The 19,337-nt window shown below is 34.5% G+C and overlaps 1 protein-coding gene across 1 annotated transcript in view; it reads left to right on the top strand.

The window, feature by feature from the left end:
* Positions 1–19,337, top strand: part of LOC120432210 (kinesin-like protein KIF19) — a 50,762-nt gene extending 31,425 nt beyond the window's left edge. Inside the window, exons 4-9 of the mRNA XM_039597370.2 lie at positions 7,340–8,324; positions 12,548–12,696; positions 12,780–12,863; positions 12,932–13,061; positions 18,844–19,024; positions 19,090–19,337. Coding sequence (XP_039453304.1) covers positions 7,340–8,324; positions 12,548–12,696; positions 12,780–12,863; positions 12,932–13,061; positions 18,844–19,024; positions 19,090–19,279 — 1,719 coding nt within the window. The 3' untranslated portion in view covers positions 19,280–19,337. The remainder of the gene's footprint in view (positions 1–7,339; positions 8,325–12,547; positions 12,697–12,779; positions 12,864–12,931; positions 13,062–18,843; positions 19,025–19,089) is intronic.

Genomic DNA, 19,337 nt, shown 5'->3' with positions numbered 1-19,337 from the left:
AAGTTGCTTCTCAAGCAAGTCCGATTATCACAGTCCAAGTAAGAAAATTGTAAAATATTTTTTTCAACTTTTCAAAAATGCTTTTTGCAGCGATAATTGATTTCAGAAAATATTTTTGAAGTGCAAAAAAAAACAAAAATTTTCGAATCAAATTATCGTAAACTGGGGTGATTTTGATAGCCCGGGGTGACATTGATAGAAATTTGATTTGGACACTAATTTTGATACATTCAATGTAACTGTCTCATTCATGCATATATGTTCGATAATAAGCTATCGCTTAATGCATACATACTCAAAATTCTCAAAAATGTTTGGATATTAATTTGACGGGCGTTTGAAAAACCTATCAAAGTCACCCCGGGCTATAAAAGTCACCCCAGTTTACGGTACCTGAAACTACCTACAACTTTCAACCGGTGCACATCATTACCAAATTTGTAATCATTTACAGTTTTTATTCTGAATTTTAAAAGGATTTTTGATTTTTTAACAATATTTATTTTCCATTAAAAAAACATTTTTCTAGAAAAAAAACATTTTTTGGTACCAAATTCTGTAAATTTTATTTAAAAATAAACGATACCAATAAAATAATATTTTTAAACTTATTTCTTCGAAAATACAAAAATATTGTGTAAAACCCCACGTGACGGTTGTGATTTCAAAATGCCGGAAAATTTGGTAAATTCCAATTTTTGAAATTCAATAATTGTTAAGACATGTACAAAATTTATATTTTTTCAGAAAAAAATGTTTTTTTTATACAAAAAATAGCATTGAAAATTTGGAAATTAGACTTTGGGCACACTTTATCTTTGGAAATTCATTGAACACAGTGTAAGTTTTTTACCTTCATCTTTATTTCTGAAAATACATATTATAAATCGAGATAATCAGTGTAATATGGCAGTTATAGTTGTTATCCTTTATCATTTGTTGCAAAAATATCAAGTCAGAGTGGGAACTAGCTCATCTCGTGAAATTGCACGCTCTTACCAGAACTACAACCACAGACAAACAGACAGTAAATCTTTGAACAGCTTTATCAAAAAATCATCATTTACTCTTTACTAGTGCCATCTAGTTGTGGATGCGCCCAACGCACAACATTTGTAGCTGTGTGCGCCCGTACTGTTTCAAGCAACTGTCAATAGGCTGTGGTGAGTTCAAAATTGGCGTGGTGAGTTTCTGATAATTCAAATTGATTGATAGAGATTTACGTTTTTTTTCTTCTTTTTAACAACATTGCAGGAAGAGCTAAATCGATAAAAAAATGCCATTTAAAAAACAAGTATTTTGAATCTTTCCAAAGCATGTTTGTATGGACAGCTCTCAAATGCTCAAAAGGCCCTTTGAAAATACAGTCCAGACTCGATTATCCGAAGGCCTCGGATAAAAATCAATTCGGATAATCGAATCTTTGGATAATCGAATCTTTGGATAATCGATTTACGATTTTTTTGCTGTTTTATTTTTGATGGTCAAGCCCATAAATTACTCTAAAATTTTCTTCATATTTGGCTGTTCAGTCCGTCGAATAATAATAACAACCGTTTCCCTTTGTTACAGCCAAATATGAAAAAAATGCGTAATTGCGAAAAGTCTACTCTTAAATCATTTAGAATTTTCAAATCCAAGATGGCGGCCAAAATTGTGGTGATAAAATATTGAAAAAAATATATTTTTTTTTAAAAGGCAATCAAATATTCATTTTTTTCTAAAATGTGGGTCACAGAACTCGAATTTTATGTGAAAGGTAAAAAAAAAGGAAAAAAATTGTTGGTCATGATTCTATTATCCGAAATCCTATAAAAACCTTTGGATGATCAAACTTCGGATAATCGAGTCTGGACTGTATCGAAAATCTGGCTATTCTGCTTTAATTAAGAGCACTTTTTAGGAAACCACTTACCAACTTAAGATATACAAATTTTAAAAGCTAAAATGGGCTGTTTCTTACACTTGATATCAAAATAAGTTGTAAAGTTTCTTTATATGGCAACACTGTTATGATATATCGGAACTTATTTAACGAAATTTTTAAAACTTTTCAAGGCCTTTACACTTCTCTAATAGTTAAATGAGTGTTCGAAAGACTTTTTGCTGAGTGAATATATTTGATAACCTGGCAACACTGCTCTGATATATCATAAAGAAGTGAAAAAAGTCCCAACCACTTGCAGGTGAACTAAAACATATTTTTCACATCAACAAAAAACAAAGCAAAACAGTCCACGTGATAAACCTCGGTCCTCCGGTGTCCTTTCAGCAAGTTTGTTTTTTTTTTTTCATTTTTACCAACTGGATGCAGCCAATTTCCCCCTGTTTTTTCCTCGTTTCGCTCGAAACTGGTGCAACCCAATTCATCATGTGCGAGATATAGTGGTAGTCGAGTGGATAAAAGGGACAAAGTTTGGTGCTGGCTTTGCGGATTGGATTGTTTGCTAGTGGTTGGGCAACTTTTTTTAGCTCGTGATTTTTCACCTGTATTTTTTTTTTTAGTATTTTGTTCTGCTTTAATAAACTTCAAGCGAAATTATCTGTTTATCTTGATGAATCGCATCGAATTTATTTTCTTAATCTTAACAGCATTCTTCCCTCAGGATTTAGGGCATATCCATTACCAGTAATCATTTCATCGTTCCAAGTTGCTTTCAACGGACAAGTCCTGTCCATCTTCATCGGCTGGTCATTTCGTGCTGTTGGGGCATAATTCCTCCTCCTTCTCCTCTAACCCAGCAGCAAAATGCTTCATATTCGCACTGACAACTTTAATTGGATTTTATTGATTCTGATGGCTAAGCCAGCGGGAAGGGGGGTGGGGGCCTATCATTGTCTAGTTATCGAGTTGAGTTTGGTGTGTCAATAAAAAGTCGTTGTCATCGTCAGACTTTGTCGACTTTGCGCCCTTGGGGCCACGTTACGAGAAAGTTATGTTTACTCTTTTGAGGTGGATGATGTTTACCTGTGCTGTGCTCGTTGAGTGGTTGTTTTCGAGTTGGCCAATCGATGCCTCTGTGCTCTCTTGTTCTTAGCTTGCTGGTTTTCCTATCTAGTTAGCATAAGAGAGCACAGAGGCATCGCAATGTCAACAACAAAGGGGTTGATGAATGGTTAATAATTAAAACGGTGACTTTTTTTGTGGGTTTTTTTTTAATGGGAAAATCGATTTTCTTCCATTTGAGCAAGGAAAACTTGGTCAAATACTGAGGTCAACTTAGAATAACTAAAATAGCTCTAACCTTTAAGCACAGACGAGTAGACTTAAATTATTGAAGAAAAAAAACGCGTGTAAATTTTCTGTGGTGAATTCTAACCAACGGTGGTGAGTTTCCAATCCTTTTAAATTGACCGTTAAATTGTTAATTGATGAACTTTTAAAGACTTTTCAGACTGTTTGCCTCAGTTTCAACCAAGAAGCAACACTTTCTAAACGACACATTAAGGGGATCTAAAAACAATAGCACGAAAGCTATCGTGTTTACTTTTTTTCGCACGAAAAAGGCCCTCCCCCTTTAACGCCGTACAAAAGCTGTTTGACGTGAATTATGTGGTTTTGGTAGTAGGAAATTTGCCGATGCCACGAAACTGATAAAAAAAAGGTTAGAATGAACTCTTTTTTCCTTTAATAGCTATGTGTTGTAGTTGTCTCAAGGTCAGCAGCGGTTCAAGGGAAAATGGCAACGAAAAATGGTTCCGAAAATAAGCGCACCCTTCATTGTACGGGGGTTTGGGGGTGGCAAAGCGGATTAATCGTCTCGTTCGGTGTGAAAATTTGACCGAAAGCTCCCCTCAGCCGCTGCTGTTGAATGGAGTGTTTCGGTCATTATGGTATGGTTGGAGTGTTTTTCCTTGAACTTTGATGAGCTTTAATGAACTCAAATTGGGTGTGCTTTTGTGGGAAATTAGGATGGTGGATATTCTGATTCAAGCTGAATAGTTGATGTAATGGAATTTATCACTTAATGTTTTATAGTTTTGTAAACCACTAAAAAAATACATTTTGCATTATTTTACGAAATTTTATGCAATATTACACCCTGGAATATGTAACCCATCAATATGGGAAACATACTTGATCCAAATGTCAAGCTCATATATGCGTCTATCCTTTATTTTTTTAGCCTTATGACCACAGCGGTAAAATAACCATTGTGACCAATTAGAGGAAAATTGCGGTGTGACTCTTTTTTTTTGTAGCAAATCAGGTTATGAATCAGGAACCAAGGTTGTTAACGATAAAATTATCGAGGCTCGATAACGATGACGATAGATCTATCGTTATCGTTAGGACGATATGTAAAATATGTACTCAAAATTGTTCACAAAATTCCATATTTTTTCGAAAGTACTCAAATTTTCAAAATTTGCAATACGAACGAAACAAAACGAAATTTGGTTTGATTTTTTACATTTTTTTTAAATAAAAAAAAATCACGAAATACCGTATTATTTTGAAAGTACTCAAATTTTCATAATTTGCAATACAGCAATTCCCCACGAAAACAGCATGATTCGAAAAAAAAAGTTCTCCGATCGGGCTCAATTTTTTTCTGGGGGTTCCTTGGCCGAAATAATTAGACTCGTATTTTTTTGTTTGGCCATTAGGGTGACCTACGCCGTGTTAGGGTGGTCCGAAAAATGGCAATTTTCGTCGATTTTCGCAAAAACCACTTTTTTTTAAAAAATCCTATCTCCACGCCATTTCATCCGATTTTAGCTGTCTTAGGCGCAAAAGAAAGGTGATTAGTTTGGCTATTTGGGAAAAATAGTAAGAAGTTCCAAAAATCTAGCTTAACATTTGAAAAGGTCGTATGAAAACTTAAAATGCTGTTTTGAAGGTCTCGGGACCAAAGAGCCTATGTCTGAAAATATTTTTATCAGATTCCTCGGAAAATTTTACATAACATATCAAAAAATGGTGAAGTTATGTTTTCAGTACTCTGAGATACGATTTTTTGAAAATAAAAACTGGGTTTTTCGACGCGCCACGCGCAAAAATGGGAAAATTACGAAAACGGGAAAAAATCGACTTTCTTCACTAAAACTGCGATAACTTCAAAATTTCAGCGTTGACCTATACATGTTAGGGTACCAAAATTTTCGTAATTGAAATACGCAACTTTTGGTACCCTAACATGTATAGGTCATTTTTTTCGAATCATGCTGTTTTCGTGGGGAATTGCTGAATATAGGTATCAAACGTTATTTTGTTTAACAAAATACCGTATTTTTCGAAAATACTCAAATTTTCCAAATTTGCAATATGAATAACAAACGAAGCGAAATTTTGTTTGCTTTTTCACTAAACTATATGCAATATGAGAATCAAACGAAACGAAATTTGGTTTGATTTTTCACATCAACAGAGGTTATTTTTATTTTTGAAAATACAATTTTTTTTTACGAAATACCGTATTTCTTCGAAAGTATTGAGTATTTTCATTATATGCAATATGGGTATTAAACTAAGGGAAATTTTGTATGCTTTTTCACTTTATTCAAGTGTTTTTTTTTTGGAAAATACTAAATTTTTCACAAAATACCGTATTTTTTTCGAAAATTTTAAATTTGCAATATGGATATCAAACGAATTGAAATCTCGTATAATTTTTCAATTTATAATATTTTTTTTTGTAAAATACTAAAATTTTCACAAAATACCTTATTTTTTCCAAAATACTTAGATTTTCAAAATATGCAATTTGGGATCTTAGTACAAGAGAACAAAGAGTCATCAAAATATTAAACATATTTTTTGGATTAGCCCCTGGCACAAATTGGTTGTAAACGCTGGGAAATGCTTTTTATTTTTTAGTTGAAGTTGAAATTATTTTTTTTAGTTTGAAGTATTTTTTGAAAAAGAAACGTTTATTCCTTGAAAAAAAAACTTCGACAAAAGAATTTAGGATTATTTTAAATCTGGTAGTAAAAATGTTTTTTTTTGAAAAATGCAATTTTTGGAAAAAAAATCATTTCATTTTTGTCAAACAAAAATCAAAAAATCATTTATGGAAGCAAAATCAATTAATTATTTTTTATTGCTCTCCCCCATCAATTTTGGTCAAAGTAGACGGACGTAAACTACAACAAAATGCAACAGTCTAAGAAGTTTTTTTAAACAATAACTGAATGTACAATGTAAACATTTTTTGCTCTTTTGAAGGATATTTAGGATGTTTTATTTAAAACATAAAAAAAGTGAATTAACAGGATTCCGAGCAGAGCTGAAAATGTCAGGGGTCCTGACGTGAAAATCGGCGACGCATACACGATTTTTTCAGATCCATTCACTGAACCGCAAAACCGTGACATAAACAAACCCGACTCAGTCGTGAGTGCCCTAGCTCACTGAGCAGCTGCAATGCGAGGCAGTAGTCGACCAACGCTCATTCGACGTTGCACGCACACACATAAAGAAACAAGTTTTTACACAAAAAGTTAGTATTTATGTGTGGAAATTTAATTTTGAATATAAGTTATGGTTGTTTTAAGTGTTTTGCACAGTCTAGAATCATACAATTGTTTAAAAATAGTCAAAATAGTGTTTAGAGAGGATTTTAAGAGTCAGTCATACGACACGAATTGAGTGAGTGTAGCTCATTTTTTCACGTCTCCCATTCTCCAGCAGCCGACCGGCACGAGTCAAGCGGCAGTGGTTGAACGGACACAGTAGGCTTACAGTCAGATGCTAGCAGTGAACTGACATTTTGGTTTGCTTCATGTGTACGCTGGGTTGGAAACATTTTGCAGGCCTGATTCCGAGATATGTATGTTTGTTTTAAAGTAATTCATCGAATTCCGGTACATTGATCGAACTTAAAGCATCATGCGTCTCCAGTAAAATATTCTGAGATATGAAGGAGCATGGTGTTTTTCAATAAGTTATCATTCCGAATCAAGTATTTTGGAAATAGTTACACTTTTTTCAAAACCAAAAAAAAAAAATTTTTGTGAAATTTTTGGTTCAAAGATGCATAAGAACATCGGAAATTGTTTCTATCTTGATAAAAAAAAACAGTTTTTAGTTTTTAAATAATGTACAGAATTGTTGCATAACAGTGACAAAATGCTACCTTATCTCTCAATTTCACAGTACTTTGTGGATTAGTTTGAAACAAACAACAGTTGAGCACGTTGCATACAAACCAACCGACATCAAAGACATGTGCTCCGTTTGTAATAAGTTGGACACATCCCGCATGGAGAAGAAGCTCTTTGCTGAATGAAAATGCATTCACTATGTGAATGGGTTGAAATTAACACAACATTTTAATCATCCCTAATAGCCAGCCACTTTTGATTGATTAATTTCCCTCTCTCTCTTCTCCCGCAGATTTCCCTCTCCTACTTGGAAATCTACAACGAACTGATTCGCGACCTGCTCAACCCGGGCCCTAATCCGCTGGAGCTGCGGGAGGACAACAAGGGCAACCAGTCGGTGGCGGGCCTGTCGGAAATCTCCACCACATCCCGCCAGGAGGTCATCCAGCTGCTGATGAAGGGCAACAAGGCGCGGACGGTCGAACCAACCGCCGCAAATCAGACTTCCTCGCGGAGTCACGCCCTGCTGAGTATCACGGTGCTGAACCGGACTCCCCTGGGAACGAAGCAAGGGCGGTTGTTCCTGACGGATTTGGCCGGATCGGAGCGCGCCCGGAAGACCAAGAACCGGGGCAAGAGGCTGCAGGAGGGAGCTCACATCAACCGCAGTCTGCTGGCCCTCGGAAATTGCATCAACGCGTTGGCCGGCGGAGCGAGGTACGTCAACTACCGCGACTCCAAGCTGACCCGACTGCTGAAGGAAGCCCTGAGTGGGCGCTGCAAGACGGTCATGATTGCGCACGTGGCCCCTGAAGTGAAGCACCGGGACGAGTCCAAAAACACGCTGGTCTACGCCGATCGAGCGAATCACATCACGACGAGGCTGCAGAATCCGACCATTTTGGAGGAGAACCGCGAGCTGCCCATTCCGCACTACCAGAATCTGGTGTCGGAGCTGCGTGAGGAGGTCGGACGACTCAAGGCGAAAATGCTTGCCGATCGGCCGCGGAGTGGGGCGGCGCTGCAGAGGCAGCAACAGCAGCGGGATCAGGAACAGCAGAATCCGACGGATGAGCAGCTGAAGAAGGCAGAGTTGAAGTACCTGCGGGAGCAGATTGTGCAGACGTTCAAGCAGCAGATGCGGCTGAGGAGGAGACTGCTCGAGGCGGATAGCCATCTGCTGGGGTTGGAGTTGGACGCGGAACGGCAGCACATGGTGATTTCCCACTGGCAGAGTCGGCAGGGGAAGCTGTACGAGAGGATGGAGGACGATGAGGGTGAGCTAAACAATCATGTTTTCGTTTTTCTCCTGTCCGGAGAACATTTTAAGCTAGTTTACTGCCGTTCTACGGATAATTACCGTATTTTTTCGAAAGAACTTAAATTTTCATAGTGTGCAATATGGGTATCAAACGAAACGAAATTTTGTATGCTTTTTAAATGCTACAATTTTCACAATTCTCTGGTTATTTTGCAATACATCGTAAGAGCCATCGCGACTTCCGACACTAATTTGAGTTTTTCTCTGAAACAAACCAAATTTTCATTGTGTTTCAGCGAAGAGTCCTTGAAGGTCGTGCAGATGAACAATTCATAGTATTTTTGAACTTGAAAATTCGTAAATTGAACGAGAACCAATCGAAAAACTGTTTTGTTTACAACTGGCGCTTAGGACCTTTTGAAAACTAACCCGAGAATTAACGTATTTTTTTTTCAAAAGTACTAAAATTATCAAAATATGCAATATGGGTATTAGGGTGGTCAAAATCCGGGCTTTTTTGGGGCTACCCCCTAAAATCAAAGACCTGCTCACTAGGCTAAATTCCAAATTTGAGCTCATTCTGACCAGGGAAAAGCAAAAAAGTTTTGAAAAAGTTACTTTTTGTGTTTTTCTTTGTTTCGTCGACCGTGTCTGTAGCGGGTGACTATGAACGGCCATGATCGATGACGACCAACTTTTTCAAAACCTTTTTTTCGTAAAATCGCGATAACTCGTGATGTTTTTAAGCAAACACCTTATGTCTATATATCAAAATTTTTGTAATTGTCTGCTCTACAACTTTGTAGAACATTGTTACACTCTAAAAAAAACCCTGCAAAGTTAGTAAAAACACGAAATTTTAAAATGAAAAAATTTGTTCTAAATGAAAAAATGACCCTTCTGGGTCAATGTAGATTCGAAAAGTACATTAAATTTCGCATAAAATAACATGTTCCAAAATTTTTTACAATCGAGTAACGGAAAATGGGAGAATTTTTAAAACTTTTTTAGTGTTTTTTTCGATAAAAATTACGTTTTTCCGGAATTCTGAGTACGCCATCAAATCGGGCGTCTAATTTTACATAAAAGTCCCTTTGACACCAAATTTCTATCTCATCACCGTTTCAGGCTGCAAATTATTGAAAAACACCTCTTTTTTCACATGTTCAAAAATGGAAGGGGTCGTACCACCCCTCCGTCACGAGATATCAAAAAATGGACCTCGGATTCGTGATCAGGGACAAAAGTTACCCCTTAGGACAAAGTTTCACGCAAATCGAAGAGGGGTCGGGGCAACTTTTCCCGATTTCGTGTGAGTTGGTAGAGAACAAAATACCTTATTTTTTCAAAAGTACTCAAATTTTCAAAACTTGCAATATTGGTATCGAACAAAGCGAAATTTGTATTCATTTTCAGTTTATCTAAGCTGTTTTAGGTAGTATGATTTTTTTTCACAAAAAACCGTATTTTTCGGAAATACTCATTAATTTTTAACTTGCACACGTCGCAAACTAAAAAATGAAGCATACACAATTTGAATGTATGTATGAAGCATACAACAATTGGCTTCGTTTGATACCCATTAGGGTGGTCCAAATCCGGGCTTTTTCGGGGCTACGAAATTTCGCTTCATTTGATACCCATATTGCAAATGTGAAAATTTGAGTACTTTCGAAATAATACGGTATTTTATGAAAATATTAGTATTATTCGAAAAAAAGCTCAATAAATGTGAAAAAGCAAACAAAATTTTGCTTCGTTTTATACTCATATTGCAATTTTTGGAAATTTGAGTATTTTCGGAAAAATACGGTAATATGTGAAAAATTTTGTATTTTCAAAAAACAAGTTTAATAAAGTGAAAAGTATTCAAAATATTGCTTCGTTTGATACCCAAATAGCTTATTTTGAAAATTTGAGTATTTTCGAAATAATACGGTAATTTGTAAAAATTTCAGTAATTCAAAAGAAAACTCTAATAAAATGAAAAAGCATACAACAAATGGCTTCATTTGATACCCATATTGCATATTTTGAAAATTTTAGTATTTTCGAAATAATAAGGTAATTTATGAAAATTTCAGCTATTCAAAAAAAAATCTAATAAAATGCAAAGCATACAAAATTTCACCCCGTTTGATGCTCATGTTGCAAATTTTGAAAATTTGAGTAATTTCGAAAAAAATACGGTAATTTGTGAAAATTTCAGTTATTCAAAAAAAATCTAATAAAATGCAAAGCATGCAAATTTTGAAAATTTGAGTATTTTCGGAAAAAATACGGCAGTATGTGAAAATTTTAGTATTTTCAAAAAACTCCAATAAATTGAAAAGTATTAAAAAAATTTGCTTCGTTTACCACCCACATTGCATATTTTGAAAATAAGAGTATTTTCTAAATAATACGGTAATTTTTGAAAATTTTTGTTATTCAAAAAACACTCCAATAAAATGAAAAAGCTTTGTAAATTTGAGCACTTTTGAAAACTACGATATTTTATGAACAATTTTGAGTGCATTAAATTGAAACTAACTACAATTTCATAAAATATATTCTTAGCAAAAGCTTTAAAAATTTAACATAATATGGTTGAATTAAGTCGATTTTAGAAAGTTTAAAAAAATAATTATTCCTTTTTTTCGCGTTTGTCATGTCTATTTTAATATTTATTTTTGAAAAATTCAGTGAAAAGTAAAAAATATCAACTATATGATCTTATTGATAACAAGTTTTAGGAAATAACCCATTAACTATTTCAAATTCAGGGTTTAAAACGACAAACATTGAGTGCAAATTTTCAAAATTTTATTATTGAATTTTAACATGAGATGAGCTCTTTTTAGCCTTGGCTTGGCCTGAAAGATATTTGTTTGCAGAAAAAAGTTGTTTGTTATTGAATATACTATTTTAACCCTTAAGACGGGCTCCGATTTAAAAAAAAAAATGCTAAAAATCTTTTTTTATCAATTTTTGATCTTCAAAAATCATTGGAAAGAAGAACTCTTAAAATTTTAGAAAATTTATAAGTTGGAAGATTTAATTGTTTTATGTGACCAAACCAATTTAAAAAAAAATCATTTCTAGAGGTCAACTTTGGCTGTGTTTTTTACTAACATTTCCTATATTTCAATCAAAAAGAAGTATTCTGTAATTGTTCTTGTGCCTATACGCATTTTTTACAATTTAAATGATAATGGTACCATTTTATAGCAGAAAATGTAAAAAATAAGCAAAAAATTGACAAAAGTGACTGTAAAAACATGAAAAAATTAGATAGGAAAAATGTAACGATAAAAGGTGGTACAATAGGCTAAGTACTACCAAAAACAAACATAAACTAAACAAGATAAAAGCAAATTAAAATACTAAAAATGAAAAAAGGAAAACATAAAACAGAACAAGAGATACTCAAAAGATGGGAAAAATTAAAATTTTCGAAAAAATTGGGCAGTAAAGGTTAATTCCGAGTTTCTGTCTACCAAAAATATGGAGACCAAAAAATATATAGAAATTTTCAAAGAAAATACTTCTGAAGTTGGTGAAAAGCTAGTTATAATACAATGTCTTACGTTTATTTATGTATTTTAAAATAAAATAGTAAATAAAATATAGCCTTGAATTTTGGAGCACAAATCAGAAAAAATGTAAACCCATACGATTTGTTTTAAGAAATTGAAAATCCAGCTTGAAATTTAAAACTGAGTTTTTTTTTATTTATTGCCTCCCCTCGACTTCATCCATTTCTGAGCGACAAAAAGTTTAAATAAATTTAGTATAAATCTAATTAACTTCATACTATAAAGGAAACAATTGAAAACGTTTATTTGAGGAACACACAACTCAATATTTTTGAAGTTGACGTCAGTAAACGCTTCAGTTTTGTCAAGGTATGAAAGAGTTGGGCTCCCTGAACACGCTCCAATTTAAAGAATTGAAGTTTAGTTAATTCCCTGCTAATTAATAAAATTGTAAATTTGGGTGAAAGGCTATGAAATCATGTTAAACAACCATGCGCACCCCCTTGTTTTGCTACTCCCATAGATAAACATAATTTCTTGAGACAATTCCATTGAATTTATAGCCAAATTTACAATTTTATTTCTTGGCAGGGAATCCACTTAAATTCAATTTGTTTCAATATCAATATCAAAATTCTGAATTCAATGTCGAAAGAAGTGCCAAAAAACAACCGGAAAGCAGCTGTTGAAATTCTCAAATCATTTGCCCTCCCCTTTGCAGATTCCGACTCGGAGGGCAATTCCGCGCTGCGCTCCGCCTGGAACGAGCTGTCCGCCATCGAGAAGGAAGTCAAACGGTACCGCGAGATCCGAATCAACACCGAAAACGACCTGGAAGATTGCCGCAAAAAGGGTGTCACGCTGGAGGATGTAAGTGGAGGGAGAGAGGGGGAGCTTTCAATAACGATGATTTCCACTTTTCTTTAAAAAAAAAATGTCTCAAAATTCCACAGCAACTTCCGGAGCGCATCAGCAGCGACGAGGAGCGGGAACTTTTGTCGCTGCTTTGTCGCGTTCACGAGCTGGAGGCCGATAAGGTGAGGACGCACGGAGAATCGTGAAGATATTCTTCGTTATTTTCCACGTTTTTTTGTAATATTTGCAGGTATCACTGCAGGCGGAGCGTCTGGCACGGCAAGCGGAGCTCAGACGGCGTGATTTGCAGCTGTTACGCGCTGAACGGCAGAGGAGACTGTGCGAGGACATTATCAGCACTCAGCGGAGAATAATTGAAGGTTTGCGTTGTGTTGGGGAAATTGTTGAAATTTTAAACGATGCTTTACAGAGTTTTTCTTAAGATTCATTTTTAATTACATTGACAATTTTGTTTTAAATTACATTGCGAATAATTCGTCTAGAAAGCTTCAATGGAAAACTTCTAACATTAATTGAAATTACAATTTATGTTATTCATAAACCGTTATGATTTTTTTGTTATTGGATTGTTATGTAATAACTAATCCAATCATCCCAATAACAGTTGGAGGTATTCTTCCATAACAAAAAATGTTATTCCCAAGTGGTTCCGGCTTTCAATCAATATCAGACCGATAACAAATTTTGTTATGATAACATTAACTGTTATTGAACTCTTATGCAAAAATGGATTTTGAAAGAATATTCCATAACACTTTCTGTTATTTTAACAGCAATTGTTATTGAAATGACATTTTGTTATAACCGTCTGTTCGGGTAGAGCTTTATGACGTTTCGCGTACGCACACTAGCGCACCATTTTATTTCGTTGGCTGACAAAATTTAACCTCACTTTATTTTCGTGTACGTACACGCAATACATACGCACGTATGTGAGAAATGATTAAACCCGGGCAGACGGTGATAACAAAATTCATGCCATTTCAATAACAAATACTGTTAAAATAACAGAAAGTGTTATGAATTCTTCATGAAAATTCCATTTTTGCATAAGAGTTGAATAACACTTTATGTTATCATGACAAAAATTGTTATTGGTCTGATATTGATTGAAAGCAAAAACGTCTTGAGAATAACATTTTTTGCTTTGGAAGAATAACTCCAACTGGTATTGAGATGATCGGTTTAGTTGTAAAAATAACAAAAAATAATAACAGAGATTTGTTCGAAGAATAACTTAAAATGTTATTAGCCTGTTATTACAATAACAATCCAATAACAAAAAATTCATAACGACGAATAACAAACATAAAATGTTATTGGATTAGTATTTTCAAATATCAAAAAATGTTATTCCAAAGTTATTACCGTCTGCTCGGGAAATGGGAGCGTTATTTTATTGCGTAACGCAAAAAATTCATTTGTAAATTATTGGAGAGATAGTCTTTAGTATAACACTTTGCATCAACACAACACAAGATTTGTTTTCTTAAAAAAAAAAAATGATTGTAAATTCATATTTGGGAACAGCTTCCTACAACACAACAAAAAAAGGGAGAATTTCCTTTATCCAAAAAAAAAGTGGAGCAACAAGACTTTCCGTCTTCCTAATCTTTTTTTCATACCCAATTCAATTCTCCACTAAAACCGGAAATGAATTTGATTCATATTTTTTTATTTGGCTCAAACTTTGTGGGGGCCAAAGAAGCTTTTTTGTGTCATTGGTTCACCCATATAAGGCTCTTTACTATTTAGGCAGCGATGATACGTTAATAAGTTACAGATTTTTACTTTTGAAGAAATTTTCTGATCGATTTGGTGTCTTTGACAAAGTTGTTCGTATTAATTGATGAGGACTGTTCGTAAAAAATGGTACACGGAAAACCGATTTTTAAATTAACTTTTTTTACGAAAATGTAATTCCCAAAATCTGTTTTTTTTTATTTTTAAATTATTGTGATATGTTTTAGGGGACAAAAATTGCGGCTTTCAAGCCATAGAGAAGTATGGAGAAAAAAATTGCCGCTGAGTTATATATTTTGAAAAAATGTACTGTTTTATGCAAATTGATTTTTTGATAAAGTGCAATCTTTTCAAGATATAGCCACTTAAAGTAGAATTTTTACTCACAAATTCCCGTATTACGATTTTTTAAAACATTGTCCTGGATTGTCGTCCATTCCTAAAAATATTCTTTTTAAGTTCAGAAAATTTCCAATTAACCCTCTACTGCCCACATTTTTTTTCGATTTTATTTTTATTTTTTCGTGTTCAGGAGGTCATTTTGAGCACCTTTTGTTCCACGAAAAACTTTTCTTCTCTTGTTTTATGTTTTTGTTGTTTCATTTTTAGTATTTTAATTTGCATTTATCTTGTTTAGATTATGTTTGTTTTTGGTAGTATTTGGCCTACTCTACCACCTCCTACCATTACATTTTGCCAATCTAATTTTTTCATGTTCTTACAGTAATTTTTTTCAATTTTTTGCATGTTTTTCACATTTTCTGCTATAAAATGGCACCATTTTATTTAAATTGTAAACAAATGCGTAGAGGCATAGTCTAGAGCACTAGAAAAATTACTGCATACTTCTATTTACTTAAAATATAATAAACTTTAGCAGTGTTAAGTTGACCTCTAAAAAAATTACATTCTTAAAAACATTGGCAAAGTCACATTAAACAAGTAAACCTTGCAACAAATATTGTTTTTGCAATTTTAAGAGTTCTTCTTTCCAATGCTTTTTAAAGATCAAAAAATGGTTGAAAAATGGATTTTCGGCGATTTTTTAAATCGAAGCCCATCTAAAGGCGGGGTTGGGTTGTAGAGGGTTAAATTGCATGATAGACATTGAAGATTGGACCTCTGGTTGCTGAAATTCAGCGAATAAAAGAAAACGAAACAAGGAAATTTAAGTTTTTGAAGTCTCTTCCAAACATTTCCACATTTTCTAATGCCAGTATCTCAAATATTTTCAATGTTGCACGGTGTGTTTTCTAGAACAACTTTTTCAGGAAAAAATAGTCATCGCTACTTTCAAATGTGTCTTATGGGAAATTTTCTCAGCTTTACAATGCCTCTAAGAGCGAAATGTTTCATCGAGAAATTTCTGAGATATCTTTATTTGAAGTTTTTTGTTTTAAATTCCTTCATTATTTATTGGAAACTTTTTAACAACATGTCAGAAAACTAGTCAAATGATGTGTTTTATGTGTCATTTACTCATCAAAATGTGCTAAATAAGACAAGAAACAAACTTGTAGAAGGTTGCAAATCGCTAAACATTTTGAAAATTATATTTTTAACTGATTTTTTTTGAATTTGCGGGATTTATTCAGTAATTAGAAGCATATAACTGAAAAAATACTAAAATTACTAGATTCTAACATAATTTTTGTGTACATATATCGCGTGTCTACTCTGATTAAGCTGATACAACCAACATTTTTGCAGGTGTTAGATTGGTAAGGGTGTTATTAGATTTTTTGTTTTGGATTTTGAATAAATATGATATTTCCTTAAACAAAAATGAACCAGGAACATAGATACAAAACGTGATTTAAAAACGTAACTTAATCCACCCTAGGGTGGTTGGTGCCTTCCTCACATTTAAAGGGTGCTATCCAAAATAGACACAAAAGGGCGATGTTTTTCAGTGTTTTATCAATTGGATAGTCTTCATATTGCAGGACACTTATATGCTTACACCTTATGATAGGGTAGCCAGATCCCCAATCCAATTCGTGCTTGTTGAAAAGGTCTGTTGATTATCTATCCAACGATATGTCGCATGAGAGATCCGGACAACGTTTTCATCAAAATATCTGAGATCCTTCAAAAAAAGCCTCCAAAAAGTGCATAAATGACACTTAAGTGCTTATAACTTTTGATTGGGTTGTCAGATCTTCAATTTCTTGGACGCGTTGGAAAGGTCTTTTGATTACCTATCCAACGATATGTCGCATGAGAGATCCGGACAACGTTTTCATCAACATATCTGAGATCCGGCCTCCAAAAAGTGCATAAATAACACTTAAGTGCTTATAACTTTTGATAGGGTTGTCAGATCTTCAATGTCTTGGACGCGTTGGAAAGGTCTTTCAAATACCTTTCTGAAAATGTATAACATGACGGGTTTTCTTACAAAAACCACCCTTTTTACAATCTTCCGAACTTTAGTCAAAATTGTTTTTTTAGCATAACTTTTGAAGTACTTAACTAAACTGCATAATTTTTAATAGCGACTTATGGGACCCCAAGACGGATCGAATGAGGCCAAAACGGACAAAATCGGTTCAGCCAGTCTCGAGATAATCGAGTGACAATTTTTTGATCAACATCCCACCACACACACAGACATTTGCTCAGAATTTGATTCTGAGTCGATAGGTATACATGAAGGTGGGTCTAGGAGGTCTAATTGAGAAGTTCATTTTTCGAGTGATTTTATAGCCTTTCCTCAGTAAGGTGAGGAAGGCAAAACGAAAGTGTACTACATATAACTGTTGCAAGCTTCAAAAGTGATATTTTTAAGAGCATGAAGTAAACATAAAACTTTGAAAACATGTTTTACTGTTCAAAATGCATTTAAAAGTAGCAATAAAATTCGTGTGTTTCAACTGAGAATGTTGAAAACACCTTCAAAAACTTTTTTTTGTTCAAACGAAAATAAAATATTTATGTAACAAAAAATCAGACAGAAGCCTCCATTACAAGCTATTTGAACAAAACTCAAGGTACTTGTAAATTGTTTAAAAAAAGATAAAACTTCTATAATATTTCTGATTCCTTGATCTTTCATACAAAAAAACTAAGAAAAAACCTTTCATACTCATGAAAACTATTTCTCCCTAAACTCTGCACTGCAATTTGTAGTTCAATTTCGAGTAAATAACATGTTTTGGTATCCATGCAACTGGTTGTGTTTGGTTAAGGAAATATCACATTTATTCATAAATATCTAAAAACGAAACGAAACTATTGGCACTACGCCCCCCGGGGCATGGCCTTCCTCTAACGTGGGATTTCTGCTCCAGCGCCTCTGACGAGACAGGAGAAACCGGGACCGACGTTTTACTTCACCATCCGATAGAAGCTCAGTGGATAAGGCGGGAATCGAACCCGCGTCTCATAGCATCATCGGGATCGGCAGCCGAAGCCGCTACCCCTGCGCCACGAGACCCATAAATATCTAGTAATGCCCTAAACAATCTCAAATCTGCAAAAAAAAACGGTTATGTCAGCTAAATTCAAGCTAAATCAGAGCAGACAGCTGATATTTGTACACAAAAAATATGTAATAATCTATTAATTATTGTAAACATATATTTTAATACGGTTTCATGATTTAAATTTCTAAATAAATCCCACATATTCAAAAACTCAGTTAAAATTATTTTTTAAAATGTATAGCGATTTGCAACCTTTAACAAAGTTATTTCTTGTCTTATTTGGCACATTTTAATGAGTAAATTACACATAACACACATCATTTGACAAGTTTCCAATCAATAATGAAGGAATTTAAAACAAAAAACTTCAAATAAAGATATCTCAGAAATTTCTCGATGAATCATTCCGCTCTTAGAAGCATTGGAAAGCTGAGAAAATTTCCCATAAGACACATTTGAAAATAGCGATGACTATTTTTTCTCCTTAAGGTTGCCCAGAAAACACGCCGTGTGAAGAATGAAAAAATTGTTGTGAATTTTTTTTTGATCTTTTGGAAAAAAAATTGAAAATTTTGGAATGAGGACTGTCATTTCAAATGAGTGATTTTGATTTTTTTTTAAATAATTTCAATATAATTGTTTTTTAATTTAAAAATTCACAAATCAAACAAAAAATAACATTTGAAAAACAACAAATGAGTTTATTGGGATACTAATAAACTAATAAAGTATACTAATAAATAATTATACATGTTTCAAATGTGAAAGCTCAATTTTCCTCATTACACAAATTTAAAACCGTGATTTATTGGATTCTGAAGCAAAAGTCCTCAGCTTTCGTGCAACAATTGAAACGTGCAACTGTATTAATATTCATCACTTATATTTATAACAAAGTAATGCCTTCCGAGCCGTGAACAAATTTCCCCTCCCTCGTTTTTTTTTCTGCATGTACTTTTCCCACCCCCAGAAGGCAAAGTCGAACTTCCGGAGGACCTCCGCGAGCTGTACGCGCTGTACCAGCAGGAAATTCACGCCAGCACCTACACCAGCGGCCTGCAGACGGCCATCTCCGGTGGCACTCCGTACTCTTCCGGGCGCGACTTTTACGACAACAAATTGCCGCCCATTTATCAGCGGAGCAGTGGCGGGTGAGAAGGGAAATTGGGGGGTGGAGGGGGATATTTTTCAGCTTTGTAACAAATTTTCTTTCCAGCGTAAATTCACCGGGCAGCTCCAGTTCGGGGTCGGAGTGGTCACCGTCGCCGCTGCCCCCGATCGATTCCGAGGGGAACCTCGTCAATCCGGACCGGCTGATGGGGGCGCCGGTGGGGCCGAAACTTCCCTCGATTAACCGGCTGCGGAGCAGCTACGGCAGCACCCAGAGCACCTCCAGCGATGATTAGAGTTAGGGGGGGAAGGTTTCTGGAGAATTAAAATGTTTCATTCCTTATTACAATGTTA

Source organism: Culex pipiens, chromosome 1, assembly GCF_016801865.2.
Source record: "Culex pipiens pallens isolate TS chromosome 1, TS_CPP_V2, whole genome shotgun sequence".
Classification (NCBI taxonomy): Eukaryota; Metazoa; Arthropoda; class Insecta; order Diptera; family Culicidae; genus Culex; species Culex pipiens.
This window is presented reverse-complemented; position numbering and strand designations above follow the sequence as displayed.